General features: G+C 38.6%; 1 protein-coding gene across 6 annotated transcripts in view; it reads left to right on the top strand.

Moving 5' to 3' along the window:
• The window catches only part of TMLHE (trimethyllysine hydroxylase, epsilon), a 427,780-nt gene that overhangs the window by 265,980 nt on the left and 143,095 nt on the right, over window positions 1-18,705 (top strand). For all 6 annotated transcript variants that reach the window (XM_053699428.1, XM_053699431.1, XM_053699427.1 and 3 more), the window contains one exon: window positions 11,551-11,727. In XM_053699428.1, the coding sequence (XP_053555403.1) occupies window positions 11,551-11,727 (177 nt within the window). The remainder of the gene's footprint in view (window positions 1-11,550; window positions 11,728-18,705) is intronic.

The raw sequence follows: 18,705 nt of genomic DNA, 5'->3' as shown, positions 1-18,705 counted from the left end.
AGCATCTTGGAGACTAGATATTTAATTTTTTTAAAATGGAAAGCGAGCAACTCTCCAAATATCTCGGAAATTAAAAACTTTCTTAAAAAACAATGCATAATAGAACAACATGATACGGACATGGATGATGAGCAAGATATATGCCGATTTTTCAAGAAATGGTCTCCTTTCATTAAAATTTTACCACAGAGAATCTAGATTATTTGATTTTCCCTTTTCGAAATTCAGAGATGGTGATTTTGGGGGTCTGGTAGAGGAGGAGAGAAAGAGAGGTGTCTGCCCCCCTTTTTTTCCCCTCCTTCCCTTCTTAAGTGAGGGAATATTAGGGGTCGAAGTTAGAGATTGGAAAGTCCCTGTACAGGTTGTTATAATTTTTGTTTTCCTTCTACAGACTTAAATGTGACACAGGACAGTCACAGTACAATATGTTTTTTCGTGTAATAATATTTATTAACTTATTTTTTCTTTCTTGTGGGTCAAGACTCTGTAACTTATAATTGTCATTACGCCCTGCATGGCAAAAAATTGTTGTTTTGATATGGACCTTCTCATTACTCTCTTTTTGTATACCTTGTTTTTCCTTTTTAAAAATTAAAAAAGAGAAAAAAAAACCCCATAAATAAATAAAAATGGTCATGGAGATTTAAATACAGAAATAATAAAGTTTATACATATTAACAGTTACATGTATATGCATATAAGCATATACATATATATTTACAGGGAACACACAGTTCCCATAGACCACAATGTAAAGGCACTTTTCAGTGTTGTTTTTCTTCTAACACCCCGCCTACTTTAAACCCTCATAACTTCTTTTTGCAGTTATTTTATTAAAGAATAAAGATGCTACTATCTTTATTTTTTAATAAAGTATATAGCAGTTTCGGCTAGATTTAGAGTTTTGTCGGTAAAGACCCGTGTAGCTAACGCTGCTTTTTTTTCCCAACGCACCCTTCCAACAACGCTGGTATTTAGAGTTGTCTGAGGGGCTGCGTTAGGCTCAAAAAAGGGTGCGTTGAGCCTAACTTAGCTCCACTTCAACTCTCAATACCAGTGTTGCTTACGGTAGCGGTAAGCTGGGAAAACGTGCTTGTGCACAATATCCCCATAGGAAACAATGGGGCTGAGCTGGCTGAAAAAAAAACTAACACCTGCAAAAAAGCAGCGTTCAGCTCCTAACGCAGCCCCATTGTTTCCTATGGGGAAACACTCTCTAAGTCTGCACCTAACACCCTAACATGAACCCCGAGTCTAAACACCCCTAACCTTACAATTATTAACCCCTAATCTGCCGCCCCCGCTATCGCTGACACCTGCATTATACATTATACATTATACTTAACCCCTTTTCTGCCGCTCCGGACACCGCCGCAACCTACATTATAGCTATGAACCCCTAATCTGCTGCCCCTAACATAGCCAACACCTATATTATATTTATTAGCCCCTAATCTGCCCCCCCCCACGTCACCGCCACCTTACCTACATTTATTAACCCCTAATCTGCCGACCGGACCTCGCCGCCACTATAATAAATGTATTAACCCCTAAACCACCGCACTCCCGCCTCGCAAACACTATAATAAATAGTATTAACCCCTAATCTGCCTTCCCTAACATCGGCGCCACCTACCTACAATTATTAACCCCTAATCTCCCGCCCGCACCGTCGCCGCTACTAAAGTTATTAACCCCTAAACATAACTCTAACCCTAACCCTAACACCCCCTAACATAAATATAATTTATATTAAACAAAATTATATTCCTAAAATTAACTACATTTTTCCTATTTAAAACTAAATACTTACCTATAAAATAAACCCTAATATAGCTACAATATAATTAATAATTACATTGTAGCTATTTTAGGATTTATTTTTATTTTACAGGCAACTTTGTATTTATTTTAACTAGGTACAAAAGCTATTACATAGTTAATAACTATTTAATAGCTACCTAGTTAAAATAAATACAAAAATACATGTAAAACAAATCCTAACCTAAGTTACAATTAAACCTAACACTACACTATCATTAAATTAATTAAATAAATTACCTACAATTACCTACAATTAAATACAATTAAATAAACTATTCTATAATACAAACAAACACTAAATTACAAAAAATAAAAAAGAATTACAAGCAGTTTAAACTAATTACACCTAATCTAAGCCCCCTAATAAAATAAAAAAGCCCCCCAAAATAAAAAATCCCCTACCCTATTCTAAAATACAAAAGTAATCAGCTCTTTTACCAGCCCTTAAAAGGGCTTTTTGCGGGGCCTTGCCCCAAAGTAATCAGCTCTTTTACCTGAAAATAAAAATACAATACCCCCCCCAACATTACAACCCACCACCCACATACCCCTACTCTAACCCACCCAAACCCCCCTTAAAAAAACCTATCACTAACCCCCTGAAGATCTCCCTAACTTGAGTCGTCTTCACCCAGCCGAGCCGAATTCTTCATCCAAGCACAGCAAGAAGATGTCCTCCATCCGGTAGAAGTCTTGATCCAAGTGGCAAAGAAGAGGTCCTCCATCCGGGCGAAGTCTTGATCCAAGCGGCAAAGAAGAGGTCTTCCATCCGGTCGATGTCTTCCAAGCGGCATCTTCTATCTTCTTTCTTCCGGATCCATCTTCATCCCGCCGACGCGGAACATCCTTCTTCCCCGACGGATTAACGACGAATGAAGGTTCCTTTAAGGGACGTCATCCAAGATGGCGTCCCTTCAATTCCGATTGGCTGATAGAATTCTATCAGCCAATCGGAATTAAGGTAGAAAAAATCTGATTGGCTGATTGAAGAGTATGGACCTTATTCGGGCCCGGTTTGAAAGAGATTATCGCTGACATTACTGGAGGTAAGGGTCATACTCTTCCTCAGGACAGGGCCAAATCAAAGGCCAAACAGTCTAATTTTCGTGCCTTTCGAAACTTCAAGGCAGGAGCAGCATCAACTTCCTCCGCTCCAAAACAGGAAGGAACTGTTGCTCGTTACAGACAGGCCTGGAAAACTAACCAGTCCTGGAACAAGGGCAAGCAGGCCAGAAAACCTGCTACTGCCCCTAAGACAGCATGAAGAGAGGGCCCCCTATCCGGAAACGGATCTAGTGGGGGGCAGACTTTCTCTCTTCGCCCAGGCGTGGGCAAGAGATGTCCAGGATCCCTGGGCGTTGGAGATTATATCTCAGGGATATCTTCTGGACTTCAAAGCTTCTCCTCCACAAGGGAGATTTCATCTTTCAAGGTTATCAGCAAACCAAATAAAGAAAAAGGCATTTCTACGCTGTGTACAAGACCTCATAGTAATGGGGGTGATCCATCCAGTTCCGCGGATGGAACAAGGGCAAGGATTTTACTCAAATCTGTTTGTGGTTCCCAAGAAAGAGGGAACCTTCAGACCAATCTTGGACCTAAAAATCTTAAACAAATTCCTAAGAGTTCCATCATTCAAAATGGAAACTATTCGAACCATCCTACCCATGATCCAAGAGGGTCAGTATATGACCACAGTGGACTTAAAGGATGCCTACCTTCACATACCGATTCACAAAGATCATTATCGGTACCTAAGATTTGCGACTGGAGTCTTGTCGGTAGAGAGTCTACCGCTCACTTCTCCCAAGACTCCAAATACCGGCGTTAGGTAGATCCCATTGAAAAGATTGGCGTAAGGGGATCTGGGGTAGCCTGGAATCGCGGTAGGGAAGTGAGCGGTAGACCTATGCCTGCCTGACTCTAAATTAAGGACCCCTTAACGCTGCTTTTGACGGCTAACGCAAAACTCTAAATCTAGCCGTTTGATTTTGGGGGCATTTGGTGGACATTTATAAAATTTACCAGCTGCTGGTTATTTACCGCGATCGCACAATAAATTAGCTCTTCACTTGTAATCTAGCCCTTCGTGTTGAATGTCCTTTTAAGCATTACTGCATAAACATATTTGGAAATTGAATAAGAATATTAAGACATTGATTGCATTAAGTTGCTCTGCAGCTAGCTCCTGCCTGTCTAAACTTTAGAATCAAGAGGCACCCTCAAAGCTATCCATTATGAATGCAATAATAGCATCTTTTTAGTTGCAGAATTTGATGTTTGTATGTTGTTCCTTTTGGCACAGGAGGAGTCTCGATTCACAGACAGAATGTATATTTGGACACTTACCAAGAGTGACCTTTTCTTTCATGTAATTAGCAAGAGTCCATGAGCTAGTGACGTATGGGATATACATTCCTACCAGGAGGGGCAAAGTTTCCCAAACCTCAAAATGCCTATAAATACACCCCTCACCACACCCACAAATCAGTTTTACAAACTTTGCCTCTTATGGAGGTGGTGAAGTAAGTTTGTACTAGATTCTACGTTGATATGCGCTCCGCAGCAGGTTGGAGCCCGGTTTTCCTCTCAGCGTGCAGTGAATGTCAGAGGGATGTGAGGAGAGTATTGCCTAATTGAATTCAATAATCTCCTTCTACGGGGCCTATTTCATAGGTTCTCTGTTATCGGTCGTAGAGATTCATCTCTTACCTCCCTTTTCAGATCGACGATATACTCTTATATATACCATTACCTCTACTGATTTTCGTTTCAGTACTGGTTTGGCTTTCTACAACATGTAGATGAGTGTCCTGGGGTAAGTAAGTCTTATTTTCTGTGACACTCTAAGCTATGGTTGGGCACTTTTTTATAAAGTTCTAAATATATGTATTCAAACATTTATTTGCCTTGACTCAGGATGTTCAACGTTCCTTATTTCAGACAGTCAGTTTCATATTTGGGATAATGCATATGAATAAATCAATTTTTTCTTACCTTAAAATTTGATTTTTTCCCTGTGGGCTGTTAGGCTCGCGGGGGCTGAAAATGCTTCATTTTATTGCGTCATTCTTGGCGCGGACTTTTTTGGTGCAAACATTTTTTTTTCTGTTTCCGGCGTCATACGTGTCGCCGGAAGTTGCGTCATTTTTGACGTTGTTTTGCGCCAAAAGTGTCGGCGTTCCGGATGTGGCGTCATTTTTGGCGCCAAAAGCATTTAGGCGCCAAATAATGTGGGCGTCTTTTTTGGCGCTAAAAAACTATGGGCGTAACTTTTGTCTCCACATTGTTTAAGTCTCATTATTTATTGCTTCTGGTTGCTAGAAGCTTGTTCACTGGCATTTTTTCCCATTCCTGAAACTGTCATTTAAGGAATTTGATCAATTTTGCTTTATATGTTGTTTTTTCTATTACATATTGCAAGATGTCCCACGTTGAAACTGAGTCAGAAGATACTTCTGGAAAATCGCTGCCTGGTGCTGGATCTACCAAAGCTAAGTGTATCTGCTGTAAACTTATGGTATCTGTTCCTCCAGCTGTTGTTTGTACTGATTGTCATGACAAACTTGTTAATGCAGATAATATTTCCTTTAGTACTGTTACATTACCTGTTGCTGTTCCGTCAACATCTAATACTCAGAGTGTTCCTGATAACATAAGAGATTTTGTTTCTAAATCCATTAAGAAGGCTATGTCTGTTATTCCTCCTTCTAGTAAACGTAAAAAGTCTTTTAAAACTTCTCATTTTTCAGATGAATTTTTAAATGAACATCATCATTCTGATTCTGATAATGGTTCTTCTGGTTCAGAGGATTCTGTCTCAGAGGTTGATGCTGATAAATCTTCATATTTATTTAAAATGGAATTTATTCGTTCTTTACTTAAAGAAGTCCTAATTGCATTAGAAATAGAGGATTCTGGTCCTCTTGATACTAAATCTAAACATTTAGATAAAGTTTTTAAATCTCCTGTAGTTATTCCAGAAGTTTTTCCTGTCCCTGATGCTATTTCTGAAGTAATTTCCAGGGAATGGAATAATTTGGGTAATTCATTTACTCCTTCTAAACGTTTTAAGCAATTATATCCTGTGCCATCTGACAGATTAGAGTTTTGGGACAAAATCCCTAAGGTTGATGGGGCTGTCTCTACTCTTGCTAAGCGTACTACTATTCCTACGGCAGATAGTACTTCCTTTAAGGATCCTTTAGATAGGAAAATTGAATCCTTTCTAAGAAAAGCTTACTTGTGTTCAGGTAATCTTCTTAGACCTGCTATATCTTTAGCGGATGTTGCTGCAGCTTCAACTTTTTGGTTAGAAGCTTTAGCACAACAAGTAACAGATCATAATTCTCATAGCATTATTAATCTTCTTCAACATGCTAATAATTTTATTTGTGATGCCATCTTTGATATCATTAGAGTTGATGTCAGGTATATGTCTCTAGCTATTTTAGCTAGAAGAGCTTTATGGCTTAAAACTTGGAATGCTGATATGTCTTCTAAGTCTACTCTGCTTTCCCTTTCTTTCCAGGGTAATAAATTATTTGGTTCTCAGTTGGATTCTATTATCTCAACTGTTACTGGAGGGAAAGGAACTTTTTTACCACAGGATAAAAAATCTAAAGGTAAATTTAGGTCTAATAATCGTTTTCGTTCCTTTCGTCACAACAAGAAACAAAAGCCTGATCCTTCATCCTCAGGAGCGGTATCAGTTTGGAAACCATCTCCAGTCTGGAATAAATCCAAGCCTTTTAGAAAACCAAAGCCAGTTCCTAAGTCCACATGAAGGTGCGGCCCTCATTCCAGCTCAGCTGGTAGGGGGCAGATTACGTTTTTTCAAAGAAATTTGGATCAATTCCGTTCACAATCTTTGGATTCAGAATATTGTTTCAGAAGCGTACAGAATTGGCTTCAAGATAAGGCCTCCTGCAAAGAGATTTTTTCTTTCCCGTGTCCCAGTAAACCCAGCGAAGGCTCAAGCATTTCTGAAATGTGTTTCAGATCTAGAGTTGGCTGGAGTAATTTTGCCAGTTCCAGTTCTGGAACAGGGGCTGGGGTTTTATTCAAATCTCTTCATTGTACCAAAGAAGGAGAATTCCTTCAGACCAGTTCTGGATCTAAAAATATTGAATCGTTATGTAAGGATACCAACATTCAAAATGGTAACTGTAAGGACTATCCTGCCTTTTGTTCAGCAAGGGCATTATATGTCTACAATAGATTTACAGGATGCATATCTGCATATTCCGATTCATCCAGATCACTATCAGTTTCTGAGATTCTCTTTCCTAGACAAGCATTACCAGTTTGTGGCTCTACCGTTTGGCCTAGCAACAGCTCCAAGAATTTTTACAAAGGTTCTCGGTGCCCTTCTGTCTGTAATCAGAGAGCAGGGTATTGTGGTATTTCTTTATTTGGACAATATCTTGGTACTTGCTCAGTCTTCACATTTAGCAGAATCTCATACAAATCGACTTGTGTTGTTTCTTCAAGGTCATGGTTGGAGGATCAATTTACCAAAAAGTTCATTGATTCCTCAGTCAAGGGTAACCTTTTTAGGTTTCCAGATAGATTCAGTGTCCATGACTCTGTCTTTGACAGACAAGCGACGTCTAAAATTGATATCAGCTTGTCGAAACCTTCAGTCACAATCATTCCCTTCGGTAGCCTTATGCATGGAAATTCTAGGTCTTATGACTGCTGCATCGGACGCGATCCCCTTTGCTCGTTTTCACATGCGACCTCTTCAGCTCTCTATGCTGGACCAGTGGTGCAGGGATTACACAAAGATATCTCAATTAATATCTTTAAAACAGATTGTACGACACTCTCTGACGTGGTGGACAGATCACCATCGTTTAGTTCAGGGGGCTTCTTTTGTTCTTCCGACCTGGACTGTAATTTCAACAGATGCAAGTCTTACAGGTTGGGGAGCTGTGTGGGGGTCTCTGACAGCACAAGGGGTTTGGGAATCTCAGGAGGTGAGATTACCAATCAATATTTTGGAACTCCGTGCAATTTTCAGAGCTCTTCAGTCATGGCCTCTTCTGAAGAGAGAATCGTTCATTTGTTTTCAGACAGACAATGTCACAACTGTGGCATACATCAATCATCAAGGAGGGACACACAGTCCTCTGGCTATGAAAGAAGTATCTCAAATTTTGGTATGGGCGGAATCCAGCTCCTGTCTAGTTTCTGCTGTTCATATCCCAGGTATAGACAATTGGGAAGCGGATTATCTCAGTCGCCAAACGTTACATCCGGGCGAATGGTCTCTTCACCCAGAGGTATTTCTTCAGATTGTTCAAATGTGGGGACTTCCAGAAATAGATCTGATGGCCTCTCATCTAAACAAGAAATTTCGCAGGTAACTGTCCAGATCCAGGGATCCTCAAGCGGAAGCAGTGGATGCATTGTCACTTCCTTGGAAGTATCATCCTGCCTATATCTTTCCGCCTCTAGTTCTTCTTCCAAGAGTAATCTCCAAGATTCTGAAGGAATGCTCGTTTGTTCTGCTGGTAGCTCCAGCATGGCCTCACAGGTTTTGGTATGCGGATCTTGTCCGGATGGCCTCTTGCCAACCGTGGACTCTTCCGTTAAGACCAGACCTTCTGTCGCAAGGTCCTTTTTTCCATCAGGATCTCAAATCCTTAAATTTAAAGGTATGGAGATTGAACGCTTGAGTCTTAGTCAAAGAGGTTTCTCTGACTCTGTGATTAACACTATGTTACAGGCTCGTAAATCCGTATCTAGGGAGATATATTATAGAGTCTGGAAGACTTATATTTATTGGTGTCTTTCTCATCATTTTTCCTGGCATTCTTTTAGAATTCCGAGAATTTTACAGTTTCTTCAGGATAAAGGTTTGTCTGCAAGTTCCTTGAAAGGACAAATTTCTGCTCTTTCTGTTCTTTTTCACAGAAAGATTGCTAATCTTCCTGATATTCATTGTTTTGTACAAGCTTTGGTTCGTATTAAACCTGTCATTAAGTCAATTTCTCCTCCTTGGAGTTTGAATTTGGTTCTGTGGGCTCTTTAAGCTCCTCCGTTTGAACCTATGCATTCATTGGACATTAAATTACTTTCTTGGAAAGTTTTGTTCCTTTTGGCCATCTCTTCTGCCAGAAGAGTTTCTGAATTATCTGCTCTTTCTTGTGAGTCTCCTTTTCTGATTTTTCACCAGGATAAGGCGGTGTTGCGAACTTCTTTTAAATTTTTACCTAAGGTTGTGAATTCTAACATTAGTAGAGAAATTGTGGTTCCTTCATTATGTCCTAATCCTAAGAATTCTAAGGAGAAATCATTGCATTCTTTGGATGTAGTTAGAGCTTTGAAATATTATGTTGAAGCTACTAAGAATTTCCGAAAGACTTCTAGTCTATTTGTTATCTTTTCCGGTTCTAGGAAAGGTCAGAAGGCCTCTGCCATTTCTTTGGCATCTTGGTTGAAATCTTTAATTCATCATGCTTATGTCGAGTCGGGTAAAGCTCCGCCTCAAAGGATTACAGCTCATTCTACTAGGTCAGTTTCTACTTCCTGGGCGTTTAGGAATGAAGCTTCGGTTGATCAGATTTGCAAAGCAGCAACTTGGTCTTCTTTGCATACTTTTACTAAATTCTACCATTTTGATGTGTTTTCTTCTTCTGAAGCAGTTTTTGGTAGAAAAGTACTTCAGGCAGCTGTTTCAGTTTGAATCTTCTGCTTATATTTTCAGTTTTTTTCTTTATAAGATTTAAACTTTATTTTTGGGTGTGGATTTTTTTCAGCGGAATTGGCTGTCTTTATTTTATCCCTCCCTCTCTAGTGACTCTTGCGTGGAAGATCCACATCTTGGGTAGTCATTATCCCATACGTCACTAGCTCATGGACTCTTGCTAATTACATGAAAGAAAACATAATTTATGTAAGAACTTACCTGATAAATTCATTTCTTTCATATTAGCAAGAGTCCATGAGGCCCACCCTTTTTTGTGGTGGTTATGATTTTTTTGTATAAAGCACAATTATTCCAATTCCTTATATTTATGCTTCACACTTTTTTCTTATCACCCCACTTCTTGGCTATTCGTTAAACTGATTTGTGGGTGTGGTGAGGGGTGTATTTATAGGCATTTTGAGGTTTGGGAAACTTTGCCCCTCCTGGTAGGAATGTATATCCCATACGTCACTAGCTCATGGACTCTTGCTAATATGAAAGAAATGAATTTATCAGGTAAGTTCTTACATAAATTATGTTTTTTGTCTGTGACATGAAAATTATGGCTCATTAAATAAATGATAAATTGTATAGAAGATTATTCATCTAGCTTGATGTATTCTGTTAAATGTTGTGTTGAAGCCTTTATAATGGCTATTTTAAAAAGAAGTGTGGTAAAAAAATTAACCACTTTTCCAATTTACTTTTATTATCAAATTTGCTTCATTGTTTTGTAATGCTTTATTGAAATATCAGAACTACTGGGAGCTAGCTGAACACATTGGGTGAACCAATGACAAGAGGCATAAATGTGCAACTACTAATTCAGCAGCTAGCTCCCAGTATTGCATTTATGTTCCTGAACCTACCAAGGTACAAATCAAATTAGATAACATAGATAAGTTCTATCTGAGTAAAGAAAGTTTTATTTTGACTTAAACTTTCATGATTCAGATACAATGCAATTTGAAAAAAAAAAGTAAAATCAATTGAAATTTGTTAAAAGAAAAAATCTCCTGCTCATTTGAAATAAAAAATAGGTATTATCGCATATTTTTTATGTTATTTATATTTTGTAATTCTACTGTGTTTAATTTTCCTTTGATGTCTATCAAAATATTAAGCTCCCCTTAATATGACATTTTGAGGAACCCTGAAGTCCGATTATATTGCTTTTCACTATTGCTCATCATCTGCCCCCATCATCAGAGAAAAAAACCTAATGCCTGGATACTAGAGGACATGTTGCTCTTTCTCTGTTTACCAACTTTCATCTATAACTGTGCAACTGTTTGGGTTGTGCACCTAACAACTACATATAGAGAACTCCTGAAAAGATTTGCTTCCGGTTTTCTAATTTGTAGTGACTGACAAATTTAAGACAAATTCCATACCAGGGTTATCAGACATGTAAAAAAAGTCTGTTCCAACTTACTTATAGCTGCACTAAAATTAACAACTAGACAACTAGGTAATATTTTTTTTTTTTTTGATGTATGATTTACAGTGACTTCTTAAAGGGATAGTAAAGTCAAAATTAAACTTGCACGATTCAGATAGAGCGTGTCATTTTAAGATACTTTTAAATTTACTTTTATTTTCAAATGTGCTTCGTTCTTTTGGTATCCCTTGTTGAAAAAAGAATATGCACATATCCTACACTAGTGGGAGCTAGCTGCTGAGTGGTGCCTGCACACATTTGTCTCTTGTGATTGGCATACTAGATGTGTTCAGCTAGCTGCCAATAGGGCAATGATGTTCCTTCAGAAAAGGATAACAAGAGAGTGAAGCAAATTTGATAATAGTAAAGTAAATTGGAAAGTTGATAAAATTGCACATTATATCCAAATCATGAAAGAAAATTTTGGGGTTTTCTGTCCCTTTAAATATTCTACGTAAAATAGAATAATTACACTCAGTAATTATAATCATGAATATATTTTTAATGACATTCTTGCAATATTTTTGTTTTGACAACCTTTGCAATATAAGTTTTCTTATTGCAGCATTTGTTCTCTGTTTTTTCACAGAACTATTATACTCAGGAAATGTTATGCGCTTTGATTATGTGTGGCTGCGGGATCACTGTCGCTCAGCTTCCTGTTATAATTCTAAAACCAACCAACGTAGCCTTGATACTGCAAGTGTGGAGCTTGACATTAAACCTGCTCAGGCGCGGGTGGATGAGACCACGCTGTACCTCACCTGTGAGTATGTGGAAGCACTAAAGCATTTGTTCATGTGGGAAAAACAGAACCATTTAATACATTTTAACTGCTTACAAAGAATTTTACAAACTTAAAGGGATACTAAACCCTCATTTCTCCTACATTGGTGTGTCCGGTCCACGGCTTCATCCTTACTTGTGGGATATTCTCTTCCCCTACAGGAAATGGCAAAGAGAGCACACAGCAAAAGCTGTCCATATAGCCCCCCCCCCGCTGGCTCCGCCTCCCAGTCATTCTCTTTGCCGCTCTGAACAGCAGGATCTTCTAGTACAAGGTCCATTCGAACATCCAAATCTAGTCTCTCTGCAACTTACTGCTTGGAAATTGAACGCTTAATTCTATCTAAGCGTGGGTTTTCAGATTCGGTTATAGATACTCTGGTTCAAGCCAGAAAACCTGTAACTAGGAAAATTTACCATAAGATATGGCAAAAATATATCCGTTGGTGCGAATCCAAGGGATTCTCTTGGAGTAAAATTTAAATTCCTAGGATACTTTCCTTTCTCCAAGAGGGTTTGGATAAAGGTTTGTCAGCTAGTTCTTTAAAAGGACAGATATCTGCTCTGTCTGTTTTGTTGCACAAACGTCTGGCAGCCGTGCCAGATGTACAGGCGTTTGTACAGGCGTTAGTCAGAATCAAGCCTGTCTACAGACCTATGACTCCTCCATGGAGTCTAAACTTAGTTCTTTCAGTTCTTCAAGGGGTTCCGTTTGAACCCTTACATTCCATAGATATTAAGTTACTATCTTGGAAAGTTCTGTTTTTGGTTGCTATTTCTTCTGCTAGAAGAGTTTCTGAATTTTCTGCTTTGCAGTGTACTTCACCCTATCTGGTATTCCATACAGATAAGGTAGTTTTACGTACCAAGCCTGGTTTTCTTCCAAAAGTGGTTTCCAAAAGGAATATTAACCAGGAAATAGTTGTTCCTTCTCTGTGTCCGAATCCAGTTTCGAAGAAGGAACGTTTGTTACACAACCTAGATGTGGTCCGTGCTTTAAAATTCTATTTAGAAGCAACAAAGGATTTCAGACAGACATCATCCTTGTTTGTCGTTTATTCTGGTAAGAGGAGAGGGCAGAAAGCTACTGCTACCTCTCTTTCCTTTTGGCTGAAAAGCATCATTCGATTGGCTTATGAGACTGCCGGACGGCAGCCTCCTGAACGAATTACAGCTCACTCTACTAGAGCTGTGGCTTCCACATGGGCCTTCAAGAACGAGGCTTCTGTTGAACAGATCTGTAAGGCAGCGACTTGGTCTTCTCTGCATACTTTTGCCAAATTTTACAAATTCGATACTTATGCTTCTTCGGAGGCTGTTTTTGGGAGAAAGGTTTTGCAAGCTGTGGTGCCTTCCGTTTAGGTTACCTGACTTGTTCCCTCCCTTCATCCGTGTCCTAAAGCTTTGGTATTGACTGGACACACCAATGTAGGAGAAAACAGAATTTATGTTTACCTGATAAATTTCTTTCTCCTACGGTGTGTCCGGTCCACGGCCCGCCCTGGCTTTTAGTCAGGTTTAAAATTTTTATTTCTGTACACTACAGTCACCACGGCACCCTATAGTTTCTCCTTTTTCTCCTAACCGTCGGTCGAATGACTGGGGGGCGGAGCCAGAGGGGGGCTATATGGACAGCTTTTGCTGTGTGCTCTCTTTGCCATTTCCTGTAGGGGAAGAGAATATCCCACAAGTAAGGATGAAGCCGTGGACAGGACACACCGTAGGAGAAAGAAATTTATCAGGTAAACATAAATTCTGTTTTTTTCTTGCATGACTCAGATAGAGCATGACATTTAAAGCAACTTTCTAATTTACTCCTAGTATCAATTTTTCTTTGTTCTCTTGTTATCTTTATTTAAAAAGCAGGAATGTAAAGCTTAGCAGCCAGCCCATTTTAGGTTCAGCGCCATGGGTAGTGAGTGCTTATTGGTGGCTGACATTTAGCCACCAATAAGCAAACATAACCCAGGTTCTCATTCCTGCTTTTTAAATAAAGATAGCAAGAGAACAAAGAAAAATTGATAATAGGAGTAAATTAGAAAGTTGATTAATATTGCATGCTCTATCTGAATCATAAAAGAAAAACATTGGGTTTAGTATCCCTTTAAGGTGGTAAGGTATACTTAGTGGTACCACTCTACTGGAATTAATATATGTACATACATTCGTACGTACATACATACTGTGACAGGGTCAGAGATCATATATATGATAGCAGGAGAATGGAACTCTGTTTTTCCAGACTGAGAACAGTTACATTTCAGGTGCTCTCAGCTAGTGCAATTAGCTAGCTAGTAGAAGGCTGCTCTGAGAACAAAGGTTTGTCTCTCTATTCCTCCTGTGAGGAGGAATCACTTGAGAGACTGCCTGTAAACACAGAGACAAAGTAGGTACTTGAAAGGGCAAGTCAACCCAAAAATTATTACTTCTTATTTAGATTATGTAATTAACAATTTTTACATCCAACTGTAGCCGAGTTTTGATCTAAATATATTTTTCAAATTAAAACACTTACTAGTTCTCCTCCTGCTGTTTTGAAATGGCCGCCTGACCCCTCCTTTTCCTGCCGTCACCCAAACTGAATTGCCAGCTTTCACTAAGGCCTAGATTTAGAGTTGGGCGGTAGCCGGGAAAACCAGCGTTAGAGGCTCCTAACGCTGGTTTTAGGCTACCGCCGGTATTTGGAGTCAGTCAGGAAAGGGTCTAACGCTCGCTTTGCAGCCGCGACTTTTCCATACCGCAGATCCCCTTACGTCAATTGCGTATCCTATCTTTTCAATGGGATCTTTCTAACGCCGGTATTTAGAGTCGTGGCTGAAGTGAGCGTTAGAAATCTAACGACAAAACTCCAGCCGCAGAAAAAAGTCAGTAGTTAAGAGCTTTCTGGGCCAACGCCGGTTTATAAAGCTCTTAACTACTGTGCTCTAAAGTACACTAACACCCATAAACTACCTATGTACCCCTAAACCGAGGACCCCCCACATCGCCGCCACTCTATAAAAAATTTTTAACCCCTAATCTTCCGCTCCGTACACTGCCGCCAACTACGTTATCCCTATGTACCCCTAATCTGCTGCCCCTAACACCGCCGACCCCTATATTTATTAACCCCTAATCTGCCCCCCACAACGTCGCCTCCACCTGCCTACACTTATTAACCCCTAATCTGCTGTCCGCACGCCGCCGCCAGCTACATTATAGCTATGTACCCATAATCTGCTGCCCCTAACACCGCCGACCCCTATATTATATTTATTAACCCCTAATCTGCCCCCCCACAACGTCGCCTCCACCTGCCTACACTTATTAACCCCTAATCTGCCGAGCAGACCGCACCGCTATTATAATAAAGTTATTAACCCCTAATCCGCCTCACTCCCGCCTCAATAACCCTATAATAAATAGTATTAACCCCTAATCTGCCCTCCCTAACATCGCCGACACCTAACTTCAAGTATTAACCCCTAATCTGCCGATCGGAGCTCACCGCTACTCTAATAAAAAAATTTAACCCCTAAAGCTAATTTTAACCCTAACACCCCCCTAAGTTAGATATAATTTTATTCTAACTAAATAAATTAACTCTTATTAAATAAATTATTCCTATTTAAATCTAAATACTTACCTGTAAAATAAATCCTAATATATCTACAATATAAATTATAATTATATTATAGCTATTTTAGGATTAATATTTATTTTACAGGCAACTTTGTATTTATTTTAACCAGGTACAATAGCTATTAAATAGTTAAGAACTATTTAATAGCTAAAATAGTTAAAATAATTACAAAATTACCTGTAAAATAAATCCTAACCTAAGTTACAATTAAACCTAACACTACACTATCAATAAATTAATTAAATACAATACCTACAATTATCTACAATTAAACCTAACACTACACTATCAATAAATTAATTAAATACAATATCTACAATTATCTACAATTAAACCTAGCACTACACTATCAATAAATTATTTAAATAAAATATCTACAAATAAATACAATGAAATAAACTAACTAAAGTACGAAAAATTAAAAAGAACTAAGTTACAAAAAATAAAAAAATATTTACAAACATTAGAAAAATATTACAACAATTTTAAACTAATTACACCTACTCTAAGCCCCCTAATAAAATAACAAAATAATAAAAAATGCCCTACCCTATTCTAAATTAAAAAAGTTCAAAGCTCTTTTACCTTACCAGCCCTGAACAGGGCCCTTTGCGGGGCATGCCCCAAAGAATTCAGCTCTTTTGCCTGTAAAAAAAAAACATACAATACCCCCCCCCCCCCAACATTACAACCCACCACCCACATACCCCTAATCTATTGGCTGATCGGAACAGCCAATAGAATGCGAGCTCAATCTGATTGGCTGATTGGATCAGCCAATCGGATTGAACTTGATTCTGATCAGAATATTCCTACCTTAATTCCGATTGGCTGATAGAATCCTATCAGCCAATCGGAATTCGAGGGACGCCATCTTGGATGACGTCATTTAAAGGAACCGTCATTCGGCGAGTAGGCGTCGGTTGAAGAGGTTGGATCCGCGTCGGTTGGAAAGAAGATGGCTCCGCTCCGCTCCAGAAGAAAGAAGATTGAAGATGCGGCTTGATAGAAGACTTCATCCGGATGATGGACTTCCGACTTCAGCCGATGATGGATTTCTTCAGCCGCCGCTTGGATCCAGACTTCAGCCCGAGGATGGACGTCACTCTTCAGCCCCCCGCTTGGGCTTGGATCAAGACATCGGAGGCTCTTCTGGACAGATCGGGACCCGGTGAGGTGCAGCTAAGGGAGGAAGATCTTCAGGGGCTTAGTGTTAGGTTTATTTAAGGGGGGTTTGGGTTAGATTAGGGGTATGTGGGTGGTGGGTTGTAATGTTGGGGGGGTATTGTATGTTTTTTTTTACAGGCAAAAGAGCTGAATTCTTTGGGGCATGCCCCGAAAAGGGCCCTGTTCAGGGCTGGTAAGGTAAAAGAGCTTTGAACTTTTCTAATTTAGAATAGGGTAGGGCATTTTTTATTTTGGGGGGCTTTGTTATTTTATTAGGGGGCTTAGAGTAGGTGTAATTAGTTTAAAATTGTTGTAATATTTTTCTAATGTTTGTAAATCTTTTTTTATTTTTTGTAACTTAGTTCTTTTTTATTTTTTGTACTTTAGTTAGTTTATTTCATTGTATTTATTTGTAGATATTTTATTTAAATAATTTATTGATAGTGTAGTGTTAGGTTTAATTGTAGATAATTGTAGATATTGTATTTAATTAATTTATTGATAGTGTAGTGTTAGGTTAAATTGTAGATAATTGTAGGTATTGTATTTAATTAATTTATTGATAGTGTAGTGTTAGGTTTAATTGTAACTTAGGTTAGGATTTATTTTACAGGTAATTTTGTAATTATTTTAACTATTTTAGCTATTAAATAGTTCTTAACTATTTAATAGCTATTGTACCTGGTTAAAATAAATACAAAGTTGCCTGTAAAATAAATATGAATCCTAAAATAGCTATAATATAATTATAATTTATATTGTAGCTATATTAGGATTTATTTTACAGGTAAGTATTTAGATTTAAATAGGAATAATTTATTTAATAAGAGTTAATTTATTTTGTTAGAATAAAATTATATTTCTCCAACATAGGTGTGTCCGGTCCACGGCGTCATCCTTACTTGTGGGATATTCTCCTCCCCAACAGGAAATGGCAAAGAGCCCAGCAAAGCTGGTCACATGATCCCTCCTAGGCTCCGCCTTCCCCAGTCATTCTCTTTGCCGCTGTACAGGCAACATCTCCACGGAGATGGCTTAGAGTTTTTTAGTGTTTAACTGTAGTTTTTATTATTCAATCAAGAGTTTGTTATTTTAAAATAGTGCTGGTATGTACTATTTACTCTGAAACAGAAAAGAGATGAAGATTTCTGTTTGTAAGAGGAAAATGATTTTAGCAACCGTTACTAAAATCGATGGCTGTTTCCACACAGGACTGTTGAGAGGAATTAACTTCAGTTGGGGGAACAGTGAGCAGACTTTTGCTGCTTGAGGTATGACACATTCTAACAAGACGATGTAATGCTGGAAGCTGTCATTTTCCCTATGGGATCCGGTAAGCCATTTTTATTACAGAAAGAAAAAAAGGGCTTCACAAGGGCTTTTTAAGACTGTAGACATTTTCTGGGCTAAATCGATTTATATATAAACATATTTTATACTCTATAGCCTTGAGGAATTATTTTAATCTTGGGAATTATGTAAAATAACCGGCAGGCACTGTATTGGACACCTTATTCTCTAGGGGCTTTCCCTAATCATAGGCAGAGTCTCATTTTCGCGCCTGTATTGCGCACTTGTTTTTGAGAAGCATGACATGCAGATGCATGTGTGAGGAGCTCTGATACATAGAAAAAACTTTCTGAAGGCGTCATTTGGTATCGTATTCCCCTTTGGGCTTGGTTGGGTCTCAGCAAAGCAGATACCAGGGACTGTAAAGGGGTTAAATATAAAAACGGCTCCGGTTCCGTTATTTTAAGGGTTAAAGCTTCCAAATTTGGTGTGCAATACTTTTAAGGCTTTAAGACACTGTGGTGAAATTTTGGTGAATTTTGAACAATTCCTTCATACTTTTTCGCAATTGCAGTAATAAAGTGTGTTCAGTTTAAAATTTAAAGTGACAGTAACGGTTTTATTTTAAAACGTTTTTTGTACTTTGTTATCAAGTTTATGCCTGTTTAACATGTCTGAACTACCAGATAGACTGTGTTCTGAATGTGGGGAAGCCAAGGTTCCTTCTCATTTAAATAGATGTGATTTATGTGACACAAAATTTAGAGAAAATGATGCCCAAGATGATTCCTCAAGTGAGGGGAGTAAGCATGGTACTGCATCATCCCCTCCTTCGTCTACACCAGTCTTGCCCACTCAGGAGGCCCCTAGTACATCTAG

This window comes from Bombina bombina, chromosome 1 (genome assembly GCF_027579735.1).
Source record: "Bombina bombina isolate aBomBom1 chromosome 1, aBomBom1.pri, whole genome shotgun sequence".
Taxonomy (NCBI): Eukaryota; Metazoa; Chordata; class Amphibia; order Anura; family Bombinatoridae; genus Bombina; species Bombina bombina.
The sequence above is the reverse complement of the archived record's forward strand: the minus strand, read 5'-3'. Positions and strand labels throughout refer to the sequence as shown.